Here is a 15,994-nt window from a genome sequence, read left to right as displayed (position 1 = left end):
CAACCTGTTAAAATACTAGAATGTACTGAGCTTTACGTGACGAATTTATGGATTGTGAATTTGATCTTAAGAGAAATATCAAGCTTGACAACTCATTTGCCTAGTGGGTGCCTGTCATACCATTCTGGAAACAGGAGAAAAGCACTGTAAGGGTTTAGGTGTTTTGTTTTTAATTGGTGGAGGGATAGACAACCACAAAGGCCTCAAAAAGTCAGGAATTCTGAGTTGCGTCCTACAAGAAAAGAGGCTTGACTCACTTTTGATACTATCTGATCTCAGTTCTGGCTTTTCAGGTCTTCTAAAACTGAAGGCATGAAGGATAAAATGGCTTTGCTGCCATCATCTTAAGAGCCGAAAGGGACCTTTGGTGGATGTGAATCTGCCCAGTCGAGGGTCCTGAGAATGTTCTCTTTTGTTGCTGGTCTCTCACTGCTGACTTAGTTGTAGGCTCTTCATCATTCCATCTGCAATTACTGTCCTTTTTAACGTAATTTAGAAGTGATGAGCTAAGGGTTTACAAAGTGATCCTAATGCTTTCAGCCATAACATTCATATAATATTCGATATCCCTTTTATGACCTTTCTTTTGCTATTTTCACGGAAACTCTTGATGTGTTCTTTACCAAAGAGTCAACCAGGAGGAGCATATTTTTTTGGTCTGTTTACCAGAATTTTCCTAATGTACATGAAAATACATTCTTAAAAATATTTTTACCCACAGGAGCTAAAAACTTGCAAGTTGAAACATTTCCAGAATATATTTTGAAATGTAGATTATGTTTATGGGGTTATACAAAAATAGGATATTTTAATACCTTTTTTTTTTAACTTTAGGGTTTAATGAAGAAATTCATCCGATGCTCTACACGTGTAACTGTGGGAACTATAAAAAAATTTCTAAGTTTAAAACTAAAGCTTCCAAGTTCTTATGAGGTAAGTTATGTAATATCTGACCTGGAATATCTTGATGATTCTGATCTTAAATAGAATTCTAATGAATTATTTTTATGTTAGCATATCCCGAGCAAAAGTTACTAATGCATTTGATGTTTTCTAATTAGAAGGGAGAGTATGTATGTGCCTGTGTGTGTGTATTATTATGTGAACATTCTTGAGTTCATTACCATGGACTTTTTAATTTACAGTAGAAAAATTGCCTTTTATCAAAAAGGATTTCACAAATCCCGTAGTTCCATAATATCCAAACATATCACTAGCTAAAACTGATATTTAGAATATGAACAAATGCAATTTACCAGTTTCTTTATAGCACAGAAAAATTTTCTGTGATGTTGGTGACAGTGCAGTTTGTAACATATTTAGCATTTAGGGAATATTTATGATCCAAAGGGCATGACTTTAACATTATGCTCCTGGTACTCCCCTTTGGATTTTGATAGTACCATCTAGAAAACAAAGGGCTAGTTTGTATTACACGTACACACACACAAACATGTAGTATACACTCGCATATATATCTGCACATATATTATCTGGCTCATACATAGTCAATAGTAATAGAAGGAGAAATAAATAAAATGCTAAAAGACATGGACAGGTATTAAGTCTGTGTTCTCAAGAAGCATGTGCTTCTGCTTTCAGATGAACTAATGAATACACAAATACAAACAAAACATTTTCCAGGTTCACAATTTCTGTGTGTGTTGTTCATTGATTCCAATCATCATATTGTCCACCTGTCACCACCCTTCTCCTTCCCCCAGAAACCACTAATAAACTGACTGATGGGTCCATTCATCTGTTGATGAAGATGTAGTTTTTCCCACCTTTTGACTAATACTGCAATGAACATCAGTGTCGCTTCATATTAGGAAAAACAGTGGAAGTTAAATATCAAATCCCTGTGTTCTTAAGAAATGAAAATGAAATTGTTTTGGGGCGTCTATTGTCTATTTGCAAAATACCATGCATGGTTTAATTTCCTTGTTATTTTGTCCAACTCATTGGGTGACTGTTTTCTAGTTTTGGGGAAGTTGGTAGGGCTAAGAGAACTATTAATCTGGCATGGCCTCATTACTGTGTTATATTTCTTTATGGAAAAGTAGATACTTAATTCACTGATAGCTCCTTACCTATCCCACTGCATGGGGCTTTTCCTAGACTTTTCCGGAGTATATGTTGTTCCATCTTTATTTTGTGCCCAACATGTAGGAGGAGGATTTAATGAAATCTTGGAGAACTAATGTTTTTTTGGCTTATGAAATTATTTTTTAGGCCAGGTAAAGAAAATGAAATCTACATTTTGTTCTTTTTTAAAAAGAATTAGTAAGATATGACTTCTGAGTCACCATAAAGCAGCCAAACAAATCCATCGAATTGACTTAGTGTGTCCAGAATACAATGAAAATTGTACTCATTTGGGGCTTGGAGTTCAAAACCCTTGTCTCTATTTCATCAGACACAGAATGATTTAAAATCTTTTCTTCTTCCCCCCCTCTGCACTCTTTAAATCCTCTGTTTGCTTTGAGTAGCTACAGTATTGAAATAGTGCTGACTTCTGGGAGTCTACAATAAACATTTTAAAACTATGCTTTGCTAGCTTAGCGAATGATTGCCATTCCTCCTGCCTTCTGTAAGGAGTGCTGGGGTTGTTTGGTTTAGAGTGAAGAGCTCATAAATACTGTGCAAGTTACGAACCTAACAGACACAGGCCTGTAGCACAGTCCTAACTCTTCTGTACGTAGCTGCTAGCCCTGAGGTTGGTGGTTCAAACCCACCACCTACTCCACAGGAGAAAAATACGACTGTCCACTTCTACAAAGGTTCACAGCCGTGGAAGCCCTGTGGGTTGTTGAGAGTTCGCATTGACTTGGAGCTGTCTCAGTGGCACCAAGCAAGCTTATGAGTGGAATCCACTTGACAGTGGTTATAGGAAATTCTCACATGCTTCTCAGGCTCCTTGAAGAAAGAAACCCCTTAGAATGTTCTCACTTTCCCAATATTCAAAGAGATGAATTCATAAGCCAAAAAAGCTTCTATGAGTCAAAATTGTAGTTTCTAAGGTTGCACGGAGATAGGAACTAGGAGAGTCTATATGGCATTTCAAAATGATGCATATGAAGTTATGATGTAGGTATGTGGAACAAATACAGTGTTTTATGATACTTATGCCTGAATTGTTAAAACTTCTATTACTGGAAATGTTCAAACAATATTCTTTTTATAAGTGATGGATGATAATTTCTATTTTGTTATGACTATTAATATTTTTGAAATTTGAAAAAGTTTACCCCATGTAAAAATTCAAAATTGCGTATGTTAATGGGTTTTTAACTTATTCTTTTAAAGCTGGATGTGCTGTGCAATGGTGAAATTATGGGGAAGGATCATACTATGGAATTCATCTATATGACAAGATGGCGACTAAGGGGCGAAAACGTAAATTGTTTTGTTTTTACACTTACTTAAGTTTCTGTCTAGCTGTATACCATTACGCTACTCAAGTCTGACAGTAGAACTTAAAAGCAAGCTCACTTGGGAAAGACGAAACTGGTTCCTCTTGTTACTGTTTCTCCCACCCACTCTGTGAACAATAGCTCAAGTCCGAGTCTGTGATAAATGGTTTTATCATGTTGAAGGTGAGTTTAAAGCCCCATCTAAAATAGATTCAATACTAGCCTCAAAACAGAAGATAGAACCTACCTATGTTTTTAAAACCCAATAAAATAAGTGAACCTGCACATAATTAAATAAGGACAGGGGAGACTGAGTCCGCTCTGGCTCCTAAGAGCATCATTGGGATGTGGTAGAGAGGACAAACTAGCCAGCAGCTAGGTCATCTCTTTCTGCGGGGACCCTCTTTGTGTAAAATGGGACCTAAGGGTGAGTGAGTCTCTTAATTTCTGATGGCTGAAGAATTCAATTCTTAAACTCACTGCCATGTATTCCGACTCACAGCAGCCTTATAGGACAGAGTAGAACTGCCCCTGTGGGTTTCTGGACTGTGAGTCTGCAGGAGTGGAAAGCCTCGTCTTTCTCCCTGGAGCGGCTGGTAGTTTGCAGCTTCTGACCTTGCAGTCAACATGCTGCCCAGTGCGCAACGGTTAAAAGGAGAGAACCCCTATTTTGAGCTATATCTCTGATTAGAGCTAACTAGTGGGTCTAAGAATACTTAACCTGATTTATGAATCACATGGATACTAGAGAAAATTACTAGGGGATTGTGAGGCTGATATGTCAGAATAAGGAATATAGTCGTAATGCTACTGGAATTTCTTGCTATAAGCTGAGTGCATCAGTAAACACGAGCCAGAATAGACAGGAAGGCTGGACTTAGATGATCCCCCGGTGCCCTTTCAGCCATATCATCACTTTAAACATTCTGTATCCTTTTAATATACCTTCTATAAACTAGGTTTAGGGCATTTGGTTATGAAAACATAAGTTATAAGAAAAAAAAGAAACCAAGATGTTTAACCTCACACAAGGACAGATAATGCAGATTCTAAGTGTATTAAGGGTGACTGAGTTGAACTAGTCTGTGGACTGTTAAATAAACTTCAAGAAATCCATTTTTGTGCTACAGAATAGATAGGTCATTGGTGATATGATAATAAATGAAGTACCTACCCTCCTGAATTAGAATTCCTTTTTCTCTATTTGAGTCCCACTTGGAGAAAGTCTTCCTCTGAGCCTGAATCTTTAGCCACTTCTGGGAAGAGTTCCATTCTGGAAGAAGAAAAACAAATTACATTCTGGCACCACTCACTGTAACTAGCTGTGTGCTCTTCAACTGCTCATTAAACTTCTGGGCTCCTTTTTTTAAAATCCGATTTCCTTTGTATTTAGTAAATTATTATTGGGTGCCATGTACTGATGGCCGGACTGGTAAGAGCGCTGTCTTATCCAGCACTGTTGGGGAGTGGATAGTGTGATACTGCACATTGGCTTAATTTAGCTTTTTAATAGTTCAAGGTGTACTTAGTGCAGATTTGGTTTCTGCTTGAGGGGTTGTAAATGATTCCCCCCTTCCCCCACTATAAAACATCCTCAAGGCCCAGCCCCAAAGGTGACTTACACTGCCCATTAATTCAAAGTCAAAGCACAGCCGAGCTGACGCAGATGTTTTTTTATCACTGGACCATCAGTGACATCAGCTTTCCCTACAGTGGTGTTTCTCAGTAGTCTAAATGCCTTGGTTGTCAAAGGCATGTTTTTTGAGTTGGTCCCCAAAGCACTGTGGCCCCTTATGGTTTCTTATTCAGGAGGACGTTAAAGCATGAAGCAAGGGCAACAGTGTTTAGTGTGACTGGAAACTAGTCAAACTCACTTCATTCCTCAGACATGACAAGCATGATTTCTGGTTGTTCCCCTCCATGGCTTCCTCCCTCTGCCCGCACAATCTCAGCACTTCCCAGATTGGTTCCTCCACATTCCAGTCAGCCCTTACTACTTTCCTTCTCTCTCCTCTTAGCGAATGCTATAGACTCTTCCATCCAAAGAACTGTATTCAGAATCCAGCCTCTTGTCACCCCCCTCCTTTGATCCAAGTCAACGCCACCCATATCCAGGATTACCATCACAGTCTGCGACCTGGGCTTCCCACATCCACCCTCATCCCCCTGCCCTGCACAGCATCAGAGCAGTCTGTGGAAAACAGATCAGAACTTGTCACCCTTCTCTGTCCCTGCCAGGAACAGCCCTCCATGAGCCCATGTATACCCCAGTGAAGTTAAAACTCTTACCTTACTCTAAGGTTTTTTTTTAATCTAGAAATACAATTTACTAAACAATACACACTTCACCTGTCTTGAGTTACCCCCTCCCTTTATTGATGTGTTATGTACATGTACACATATATACAAGGGGGCTTCAAAGAGTCATGAAACAAGTCCATGTTACTTAATTTTCCACAGGCTTTTTGTGTGTGTCATTCTGGATTTCCTAGCTTGTTCTTTTAAGCAGTCTTTATTCCTCTAAGGGCATGAAACAATATATAGTTTTTGTAAAAATCTGATCACATAATACCCTGTCTATAACCTTTTATGATCCCCTTTCTTTGAGATACATTTGGGTAAAGTCCAAGCTAGCATAACTCATGCTAAGATTTTTCAGGAACCTAAGCAAACATCTGGTCATACTTTAGCTAGCAACTCTTAAGAGTTTTCCGTTCCTAACTATCTTGCCACCTTGAGATTCTTATACTGGCATTCATCTTTTACTTATTAGTGGGGGGAAATATTATATATGTATTTTTTAGGTGCTTCTCAAACTTCGATGTGAATACAAAGCGCCTTGGGTAGGCCATTGACTAAGCATTAGTGAGAATGATAGTGATAAACTTCTAAACTCTTTTTAACTTCAAGAATCAGCTCTGAACTTTGCTCACAGTTTTATACAGCGACTATGGAGGGAGACGGGGGTAAAAATTCCAGTCCCCCCAACCGAGATAAATTGGCATATGAAGAGGAAATATAATGCATGGGATAAATTTCAAATAGTATCCAATAAGATTTTGGATTTTTTTCAATCAGCCAGTGATAGCAAAGGCTGTATATATTGAACCTCTGAGACTTCTCTCCACCCTCCTGAAGTCAAATCCATAGTCCCTTGAAAACACCTCCCATCTGGTTTGTTTCTTCCGTAGTCATCACTTCCATGCTCCTCTGAACTCATCGGCTGTTTCACTTTGCTCCCCTCACACCCGAATCACAAACAAAACAGCCCACTGCTGAGTCCATTCTGACTCAGAGTGACCTGTCCCCGTAGGTTTGCAAGAGTAGAAAAGTTCATCTTTCTCTCTCAGAAGGCTAGTGGTTTCAAACTGCTGACCTTGCAGTTACAGCAACCCAACACACGCCCACCACAGCTCCCTAAGCACTGCCTGTTAGATGAGGTAGCAGGACCGTGCTAAAAGTGACTACCCCATGTCTTGATTTGGTTGACTTGCATTGTCAGGCAGATTTAGGGAAAGCAAACATATCCATCTTGATTGGCACCTAAGAGATTAATAGGAAAAAGCAATCACTTGGTGAAATTGCCTTTTTCCACCTCCACATTTTACTCTGACTGACCGTTATCTGAGGTTGGCATGATCAAACAAAGTCTACACCAGAACTTTGGGAGTCTTCAGAGGAAACTACAAGGTTGCCAAAGGACAGCAGTGCTGAGCAGGCCTTACATCGTCAGTCGACCAGTGAGCCCGTGCAGAAAACCAGGGCTTCATTCCTATGTACAAAGTCAGTCTTTTAGGGCACTCAACACTCTAAATTTTTATTTTAAAAGCTTCAACTATATTTTAATTTTTGATTACTTAAGTTGCTGTGAAAGTTTGCTTTTAAAAAGCAACTCTGGAATGTGAGATTCATCTGGTGTAATCGGCACCTCCTATATTTTTTTATGTATTTCCCTTTTTTTCCATTTTGAAGTCATTTGTATGCAAAATTTAAAAGTAAACATCTTATGTTTTGTATCTCCCTTACAATTAAAGTGGAGTTTATAATTAAGTAGTATTTCACATAGTATTGGAAATCAAATTCTGGAATTATTTTTTTTTTTATGTGAATAGTTAAGCTATTAGGAAATAATGGTTTTACAAAGGAGTCAGCCCTGTAGTTTAAAAAAAATTGTTTGGTCCTTGCAGTATTCAGGAAACATTTGCAGAGTGGCTGCCCTATGCCATCCTGGGCTTGAGCTTATTTTAAGTCTGAAAATATGAATAAAGTGGAAACTCTTAGAGACTAAGACTCTATGTGATTAATATAAAGAAATTAATCTAAAGGGGAAAGTACCCCACCCCTCCCCTCCTTATAGGTGAGCAGAGTTCTCTGCCCACTAAGAGTTCGGAGCTCCTTGGATGGTGTTCTTTTAAAGGGGAAGGTAGAAAGAGAGGAAAGAACTTGGTCCAGGGGAGGATTGAAGAAATGGGAGAGTGCTCGCTTTGTCCTCCAGAGATGAGACCCTCCAGTAGTTTTTGAAGGAAAAAGAGTAGGCCACCATTTGGGTGAAGGTTTCCTGCGTGCTAAAATGACTTCAAGCTGAATTTTAACCATCACTAGTAGTTAAGTCTTAAATTTTTTTTTCAAAGATAACTACCATATGCTCTGGAAGTGTTTACTTTAAAGTAATCCATGTTAACTCTTAATGTTTGACATTATCATATTTTAAATGATCCGTTTTAAATGTCCAGTTGTGGATGCCTCTTATCTGATGAGTTCATCTCCTCCGCAGTTTCGGTGTCTGAACTGCTCAGCTTCGCAAGTCTGCCCTCAGGATGGCCCTTTGTATCAGGTAAGAGGCACTCACGGCTGTGCATATGACCAGAGTAATGCTGCCCTGGGATGGCTGTCATCCCGAACGCAAGTGTCCAACATGTGGAGCTTTGCTTGAGCTACAAAATGATCTTTTCAGCTTATACCACCACCTCCACCCCAAAGTTTCTCATTCTTTTTGTTGCCCTGAATTATCCATTTCATTCTTCCAAAGTGAAAAAATGGAAGTAAAAATCTTAAGGCCATTATGAGTCAGAAAATTTTAATAAGTGTAAGATAAAATGCTAGATTCCCCCAAAATCATCCACAGTAGAACTGCTCTGCAGGGTTTTCTAAGCTGTAAATCTTTTGAGGAGCAGAAAGTCTCTTCTTTCTCTCCCCAGAGCAGCTACTGGCTTTGAACCACCAACCTTGCAGGTAGCAGCCTACCACATAACCAACAGGGCCCTCATGCCAGATTCAGTGACCATAAATAACAGTTAAAGCTCACTGTGAGCTTGATTCCCTAAGTACTTCTGTTACCACTTTTAGTAATAAAATGATACCGCACTAATTCAATAATTGGATGAAGTACTGAGGAAACTTAGGCTTGGATCTCAATGAAAATTTATCTAGTTAAAATTTTTAAATTTCGGGAACAGATGAGACTATATGTAGGATAGTCAGGATCACTCTTCGGTACAGAACCTTAATCTCTGGGCTCATGACATTTCAGTAAAATTCTGTTGCTCCTCTATTTCCCAAACTAAGGCTGCCTTCTTACTTCACTGGATGCAAGAAAGCAGAATTGTAAGGCTATAACAACCCTAACTAGCACGCTTGCTGCCTCCAGTGTTGCAGTTTTGAGGCAGGGTCAGATGAAAGCATGTTCAATATTTTATAAAGGGAAAAACCCACCGTCAATCATCAAAGATGTTTGAATCACCCTTTGTTTAGAAGCTCACTCAATCTTATTGTTAGTGACTTCATTAAAATTTGTTCTTTAAAACACCTGTTGAAAGTCCTGGTATTTTTCACAATGGAGTAAGCACATTTAAAACTTCTATAAAGGCCAAGAGAAAATGATTTCGAGAAAATAATACATCTCTCTTTGTGTGTTACTCAATTGAGAGTAAAGAGCGAATGAATAACTCAGCTGAGTTGGTGAAATTTGCATATTCTGCACTTCATAGATGCTTCCGTGGCTTTTAGCTTCATAGCTGATTTTGAAATGAAAAATTGTAGTGATGTCTTTGCTCCCTAGCTCAAATTAACACACGTGATTTTTACCCTCTATTCTCTGGGTATTGATGTCTGTTTTATTCTTGAAAAATAGATATTAAATCCTAGTCAGAGTTATTAGAAAACTGAACTAAAACCAATTTTTCAAGAATCCATAGGATTTCCGCCCCCCACTCCCTCATCTTCAACACTTCAGGTTGTTAATCAGTTGCACTTTTAGCCCCAAATCAGAAAATCTCAAGGAAAAAAAATCACCTTTTGATTACAAGAAAATATGTGTACATCTTTCCTTTATGTTATGTTTTGTGAACATTTCTTACAATATAATTGGACCAAATTTTGCCCCACAGAAGAGAAAACCCTGAAACCAAAATCATTAACTCATGAAAGGTGTTTTTATATATATAATTACTTCCTCAAAGGATGCCTGAGTAGTTTTTTTATGGTCACATTCTCTCAAAATTTCTAAAGAATAATCATTTCACTGCTCTAAATTATTTTAAATCATTGAAAAAGGTGGAATTATTTCCAATTTATTTTAGAAAGTTAACAATCATGGTATCAAAATGCCAACAGATGATAAAGTATTAGGAAATGGGTTTTAGAACTATTTTTTTCATTATAATGACCAAAAATAATTTTCATTAGAAGTACGAAAAATGATACAGTATTTCAAGGATAGAAAATATGTATTATACATATTTACTTTATAGATTAACACTCAAAGTAAATGAAAAATTATCAGGAGGTACTGCAAAGCATTTGAAAAATATTCAGTGCTAAGACCTTATTTTTGATACCGGATTTTCTTTTTCTAAAACAAAAGAAAACAATAATAGAAAGGAATACCTTTACCTAGGTTCACCCATTTTGCCTCTTTTGCCTCTCTTACTCTTTCCTTCTCATACCCCTTCATCTCTACAGCCTGTGTGTGTGTGTGTGTAATCATTTGAAAGTAGATTGCAGGTATCAGGACCATTGACCTAAAATTTCATGAGAACAAAAACATATATATACACGTAGCCAAAATACCATTTCAGATATTTTGATAGTGCTTTAATAATTACTTAGATCAATTCTCCCCCAAAGTTCAATTATGGCATTCTATGCTATTCTAAACACACAGTTGCCAGATTCTTATTTACCTTGATAAAGTAGTCATTCTCATGCCCATCAGGAAATATGGAAAACGGGGGCCTCTAGTCAGCCATAGCTTTAAAATGACTAATGGAGGTCACTTTCGCTGTCACGCATGAAAATGTCTTTTAAAGGTAAAGTAATTAAAACATGAGTAACTCTCGTATGTATGAGGCTGTATAGATAGATTTCCAAAGAGTGAGAACGAATTAATGTAGCAAACATCCATTGAGCACTTGGCCGTGCGCTGGACCCTGGTCTGTGTAGCTGCTGTTGTTAGGTGCTCTGGAGGCTGTTCTTAGGCACGGCGACCGGTGTACAATCGAACAAAACACCACCCCGCCCAGTGCCAGTCTCACATTGTTCCCTCAGGACTGTCTAGTGCTGTATTCCCAGGGCACCGCCTAGGCCCCAGAATTGTAGAATAAAAAATGAATAGAAATCCCATCCTCATGGAGCGTATGGTCCTAGTAAAAGTAGCAGATGAAAATTAAATGAGTAAAATATATAGGGTGTTAGAAGAAAAAATAAAGCAAGGTAAATAGAAAATTTTCTGCACGATGGATGGCCAAGGGAAGATCTCTCTGAGGTGAGGGCCTTGCTCAAAAGAAAATGAGAGAGGGTGGGCGCCACGTGAACGTCTGGGATAGAGCCCTCCCAGCCCAGGGAACACCATGCCGGGCCTGCAGTGGGAGGAGAGGACCTCGCTCAGGTGTCTCTCCCTTGAGGATCGCAGGGCTGGAGCAGAGAGAATGCAGGGTGGTTGTGCAGGTGAAAACGGGTTTGGAGGTACAGTTGCTTGTGGGGCTTGTTTTCAGTTACTTGCATGAGACTATTGGCTAGGGGTGGATGGGCATTCATTCCATAACTCACATTATATACCAGTTCCTCAAGAAAATACAGTTGAATAGCTGATGTCAAGAGTGGGTATGGCCTTTCTTATTATACTTTCAAAGGAATAAGAACTAAAGACAGATTCTGTTGACTATTAATATTGAAATATGCATTGAAAATACCATAACCAAGGAAATATTTGCAATATATAGCACAAAGAGTTAATGCCCTTAATACATAAAGAATTTGAGTAAATCTATAAAGTCACAAATAAAGGAAACAATTGGCTAATAAGCATACTTAAATGATTAGCTTATTGTAGAAGCCAATGAAATGAGAGAGAAAATGCTGTTTTACAAAGACATTGCTTATTATCAATGAAGCTTTAGGGAAATGGCTACTCATTTCTTCTGGAAATGTAAAAATTGGAACATTGTCATTAAAGCCCGTGCGACAGTATACATCAAAACATATCTAAAATAAATGTGTATGCTGTTTGAACCAGCAATTACACTTCTAATAGCCTGTCCTGGGAGATGAAACATGAGTGATTGGGTCAAGGTTAATTTATGCTAGAATAAATGCAAATGGGCAGCAAGAGAAATTTTCAGTCAGAAAAAAATAACAAAATAATGTTTAGCATGATTCCAGTTGTTAAGCATATTCCTGAGACTCGAAGGACAGTGACTACAAGGTCTAGGGTGATTATTTTGAAATAGTCAGATTTAAATAATTTTCATTTTAATCTTTATGCTTTTTCATATTTCACAAATCTCACAGTAACCTGTTGACTCAAAGGATAAGAGAATATACTTTGTATGCAGGAAAAATGAAAGTTAGCTTTGCCATTTTATAAAATGTTCACGTTTGAATGTGTGCATGAGGAGACCGAGGACTGAAAACTCTAACATGGGCAGACCCAGTCAGTGCAGTGATTTTATGCCAAGAAGTAGCAACGGTCCCTGTTTTACCACAGAAGCCAGCATGATACCATTTCACTTTCGAAAGCACAGTGAAACGTAAATGCTAGAACCTAAGATATTCGCTTTAAAATTCCCAGTGTTATGAATTTCAAAAAAATTATTAAACCTCTGATATTGTCATAGCACAAACTAACAGAGGATGATTTGATGGGGAGGACAAAACATTTCTCAACCAGACACCGATAAAATTCCCAAAAAAATGGTAATGTGAACCTAGATGTCTCACTTCCTTCTCGTCCTTCATCCCTGGACGAACTGGTACTGATGGGTGCTGCTGTGTACTGCGGCGCTACTCTTCTCGGAGTGACTTGGTTATTTGCAGAAAGCGAACGGAAATCATCAATGGACCAGCAGGGCATTGGAGTGGGTGGAACGGACCTCAGTAAAGTTAGGGTAGGCTGTCTAGGCTGGTGGTCTCCAAATCTGGCTGAACTTGAGAGCCACTGAGGGAGCTTTGCAAAGGGCACATCTTTGTGCCCTGCTCCCTGATTCCAAGGGGACAGCATGATGTTTGAAATAAAAACAGTTAATTGGAATTAAAAACAAAGTCGTTTTGGACCCAGGAAGCCTTAAGAGACCAAGGTACTTTTACTCCATCTCTCTGAACATGGTGGAGGCTCTTTGAGCTGGTGCATTCAGACTGAGGGGACTGCCTTTCCTGCCCACCAGCCCCATCCAGAACCCCGCGGTAAAGACCCCATCCAGCTTTGCATCTTCTCAGTACTTCTCGGCTCAGCTGTGCTAGAACCTCATGTGGTCCTTCATCTAAACATTGAGACAGGCCGGTAGCAAGGGAGCGAGCTATATGCCATTCTTTGCACCAGCCACTTAGCATCCCCCCAATGTTGGACTGCTAGCCACAAGGTCAGCCATTCAAACTCACCATTCCCTCTACAGGAGAAACTGAAGCCTCACCACCAGAGTCAGTTCTGACTCATAGCAACCCTATGAGATAGGGCAGAACTACCCCTGCGGGTTTCCGAGACTGTAGTTTTTTAACGTAACTTCTTCCCTCAAACTCAGACTTCCACTCCACTAGTGCTCCGATGTACAGGAGAAATAGGAGGCTCTCCGCTCCCATACACACGTAGATCCTCAGAGACCCTACAGATGGTTGCAGTGCGTCAGAACCGACTCGGCGACAGTGGCTTTTCAGTACTAGTCAGTGCGCATCACAGACTCTTCCTCGGTTTAGCAAAAGTTTTGTTTGGGAAAGGGGAGTCTGTCTTTAAGAAAAATGAAACCATTGGTTCTCAGAACGCTGGTGATCAGTCTCTGTCCTTTCACCTTGAACGGGCAAGGTGAAAGCCAGGAGCAGAGGTAGTGCTGTGCTTCTATGGGGCAGGGAGTGGTTTTTCCTGAGTACTGTGTGGCAGCCTTTCTTCCTGTCAACTGGTTATCGAAAGGAGCCAGGGACCTATGTGTCTCATATAACAATTAGCTGTTTGTTTTTCAATAGTTGTTTTTTAAGAGCCATTACACATTTTTTAATTACAAAGAAAATAAGATCAACCCTGTGAAAAATCTGGCCTGTGAAAACGACCCGGGTTTCCCATAGTTTGGTCTCTTTGCCGGCTTGTAACTCGGCCGGTTCTCACCGGCAGCAGTGCTGTGGCCGTGCCGTCACTACCCCCTGAGGGGTTGCTACCTTCCAGCAGGTCTGGTAGCTTCAGATCCCCACCCCTCGCCCCAAGAGTCGTACTACTTTAGTTTGCATTTGGGAAAGGGTGTGATGGTCCCAGGCCTTAGAATTTGACCTCTGCTGCCTATTATGGAAAACTTGATTAATTCCAGAGAGAGAAAAAATAGAGTTAAAAGAGCGTTTTCATGGTAATTACAGTCTGTCACAATCCTGAATACCAGGAAATACTATAAATTCTAATCTCCTAGCATTTTAAAACTTTTTCTTCATATGAACTGTCTTTATCATTTGTATATAAACATGGTCTTATATTGATCGTCTGTTTTTGTTTTATAGTCATACCCCATGGTATTGCAGTATCGACCAAGAATTGACTTTGGTTAGACCAAGGGGCCTCGACCCCAAGAGGAATCCTGCACTCTTTGTTTACTCATCGACAGATTGCACAATGAACAGTGTGTGGACCAGAGGGACACAACCAGATCTTCAGCATGCAAATAAGGCCATTGTCTGTCTCTAAATTGTCACTTGCATCTCTGTTGTTTCTATGAAGAGCAAACCAAGTGCCATTCTGCTACTGAATTGTCTGCACATGGTCCCTGTGCCGCTCACAGTGTGCAGCCCACCCGTAGTTGACATCAGTTAGGCCCGCCGCCCGTGATCAAGTCTTTGGAACTGTGTGCTTGCCCGTCGCAAGATTGTTCTAATGTTTGATTACACTCGTAAAATGGCTCAATCTTTGTGGTGTTGCAGTTTTCACATGCTTACTGTTTTATTCATTCTTGTTTAAATAGAGTACTGTACAAGAATCTAGTAGCTTGAAATGATTTTGTATGGGAAATAGATTCAGAAAAGTGGTTTCCGAGCCACTGTCTTGTTCACGGTAAGCTTTTTGTGTGTGTACAGAATCCTTTGGGGAAGAATTCCAATTATGCTTTAACCTCAGCGCACGTCCTAACTGTAGGCATTCTTAAATTACCTGTGTGTGTAGTCTACCAGTTGCACAAGGAAGTCCCGCTAGCCCTCCAAATGGAAAACGTACGCGGCTTTTTGGAGAAACTAAGGCTCGAGCTTCACAGTCCGAGGACCACATTTACTTCCAATTCAGTCAAGGCTCGTGAGCAAGGTTAATCGTCTGTCATAATGCCTTATGACAAGTGGTGCCACCTCCCGAGCCGACACTGCTCCGCCCACTGTGGCACTCACGTGACAGGGCATTGTCTCGCTGTTTAAGTTGGCCTTAGGTGTGTCATCGTGGCATGCAGAAGGTTGTGATGATTTAAAATATTACAATTTTTAGAGATTTCAGTAGCTATTTTATGATTCCCGAAGTCTCAAAGTAGTGGTAGATTAGATCACCTTGCCAAACCGTAGGCGTACAATAGGATCAGTGCAGTATGGCAGACGAGCACGCTAACCCACACCAGCGATTGGAGGTCTTTCATTGCAGGTTCTGTAGTGATCAAAGGCAAATGAGATGGACCATTTTATATATAAAACCTCCTCAAGGTCAGGCCTTTGATGACGTCCTCAATTTTGCGCTTCACTAACGTCTTCCATTCATTTTGGGGTTTGTCTGCAAGTCCAGGAAAGTAAACTTTTCAAAATTCTCAGTTTTTGAAAACTTCCTTTGGAAAGGAAGTCCTCAATTCCACCTCAGAAACTTAGTGGGGAAGTGTGAAAGTCAGGGAGAATCATTGCTGTAGAAATCTGACATGAGCACAATCGGGTGATCGGCACGCAGTGTCTGTCTATGCTGCATACCCAGCAGGGGGCTGTGTTCCCTAGTCAAATGTGGCACCAATCAATGCCTTCCAGATCAAATGCCCCTTAGAAACAAAGCATCGAACAGCTCTAAGAAACACGAAGGAATCCAGCTGAAATCGTAATGCATTCTGTAGTGTGAAAGTCCAGAACTTCCTTTTATTTTTCCATTTTATCTCCCC

The 15,994-nt window shown here is 39.8% G+C and overlaps 1 protein-coding gene across 4 annotated transcripts in view; it reads left to right on the top strand.

Moving 5' to 3' along the window:
- Window positions 1-15,078, top strand: part of PCGF5 (polycomb group ring finger 5) — a 121,691-nt gene extending 106,613 nt beyond the window's left edge. For 3 of the 4 annotated variants that reach the window (XM_004701079.2, XM_045291359.1, XM_045291358.1), the window contains exons 7-10: window positions 835-933; window positions 3,310-3,399; window positions 8,191-8,250; window positions 14,385-15,078. In XM_004701079.2, coding sequence (XP_004701136.1) covers window positions 835-933; window positions 3,310-3,399; window positions 8,191-8,250; window positions 14,385-14,432 — 297 coding nt within the window. In that variant the 3' untranslated portion in view covers window positions 14,433-15,078. The remainder of the gene's footprint in view (window positions 1-834; window positions 934-3,309; window positions 3,400-8,190; window positions 8,251-14,384) is intronic. The other variant, XM_045291360.1, reaches the window with a different exon arrangement.
- Window positions 15,079-15,994: the final 916 nt, after the last annotated feature.

This window comes from Echinops telfairi, unplaced genomic scaffold (genome assembly GCF_000313985.2).
Source record: "Echinops telfairi isolate 266 unplaced genomic scaffold, ASM31398v2 ScPeMD7_70;HRSCAF=299, whole genome shotgun sequence".
Lineage (NCBI taxonomy): Eukaryota > Metazoa > Chordata > Mammalia > Afrosoricida > Tenrecidae > Echinops > Echinops telfairi.
The sequence above is the reverse complement of the archived record's forward strand: the minus strand, read 5'-3'. Positions and strand labels throughout refer to the sequence as shown.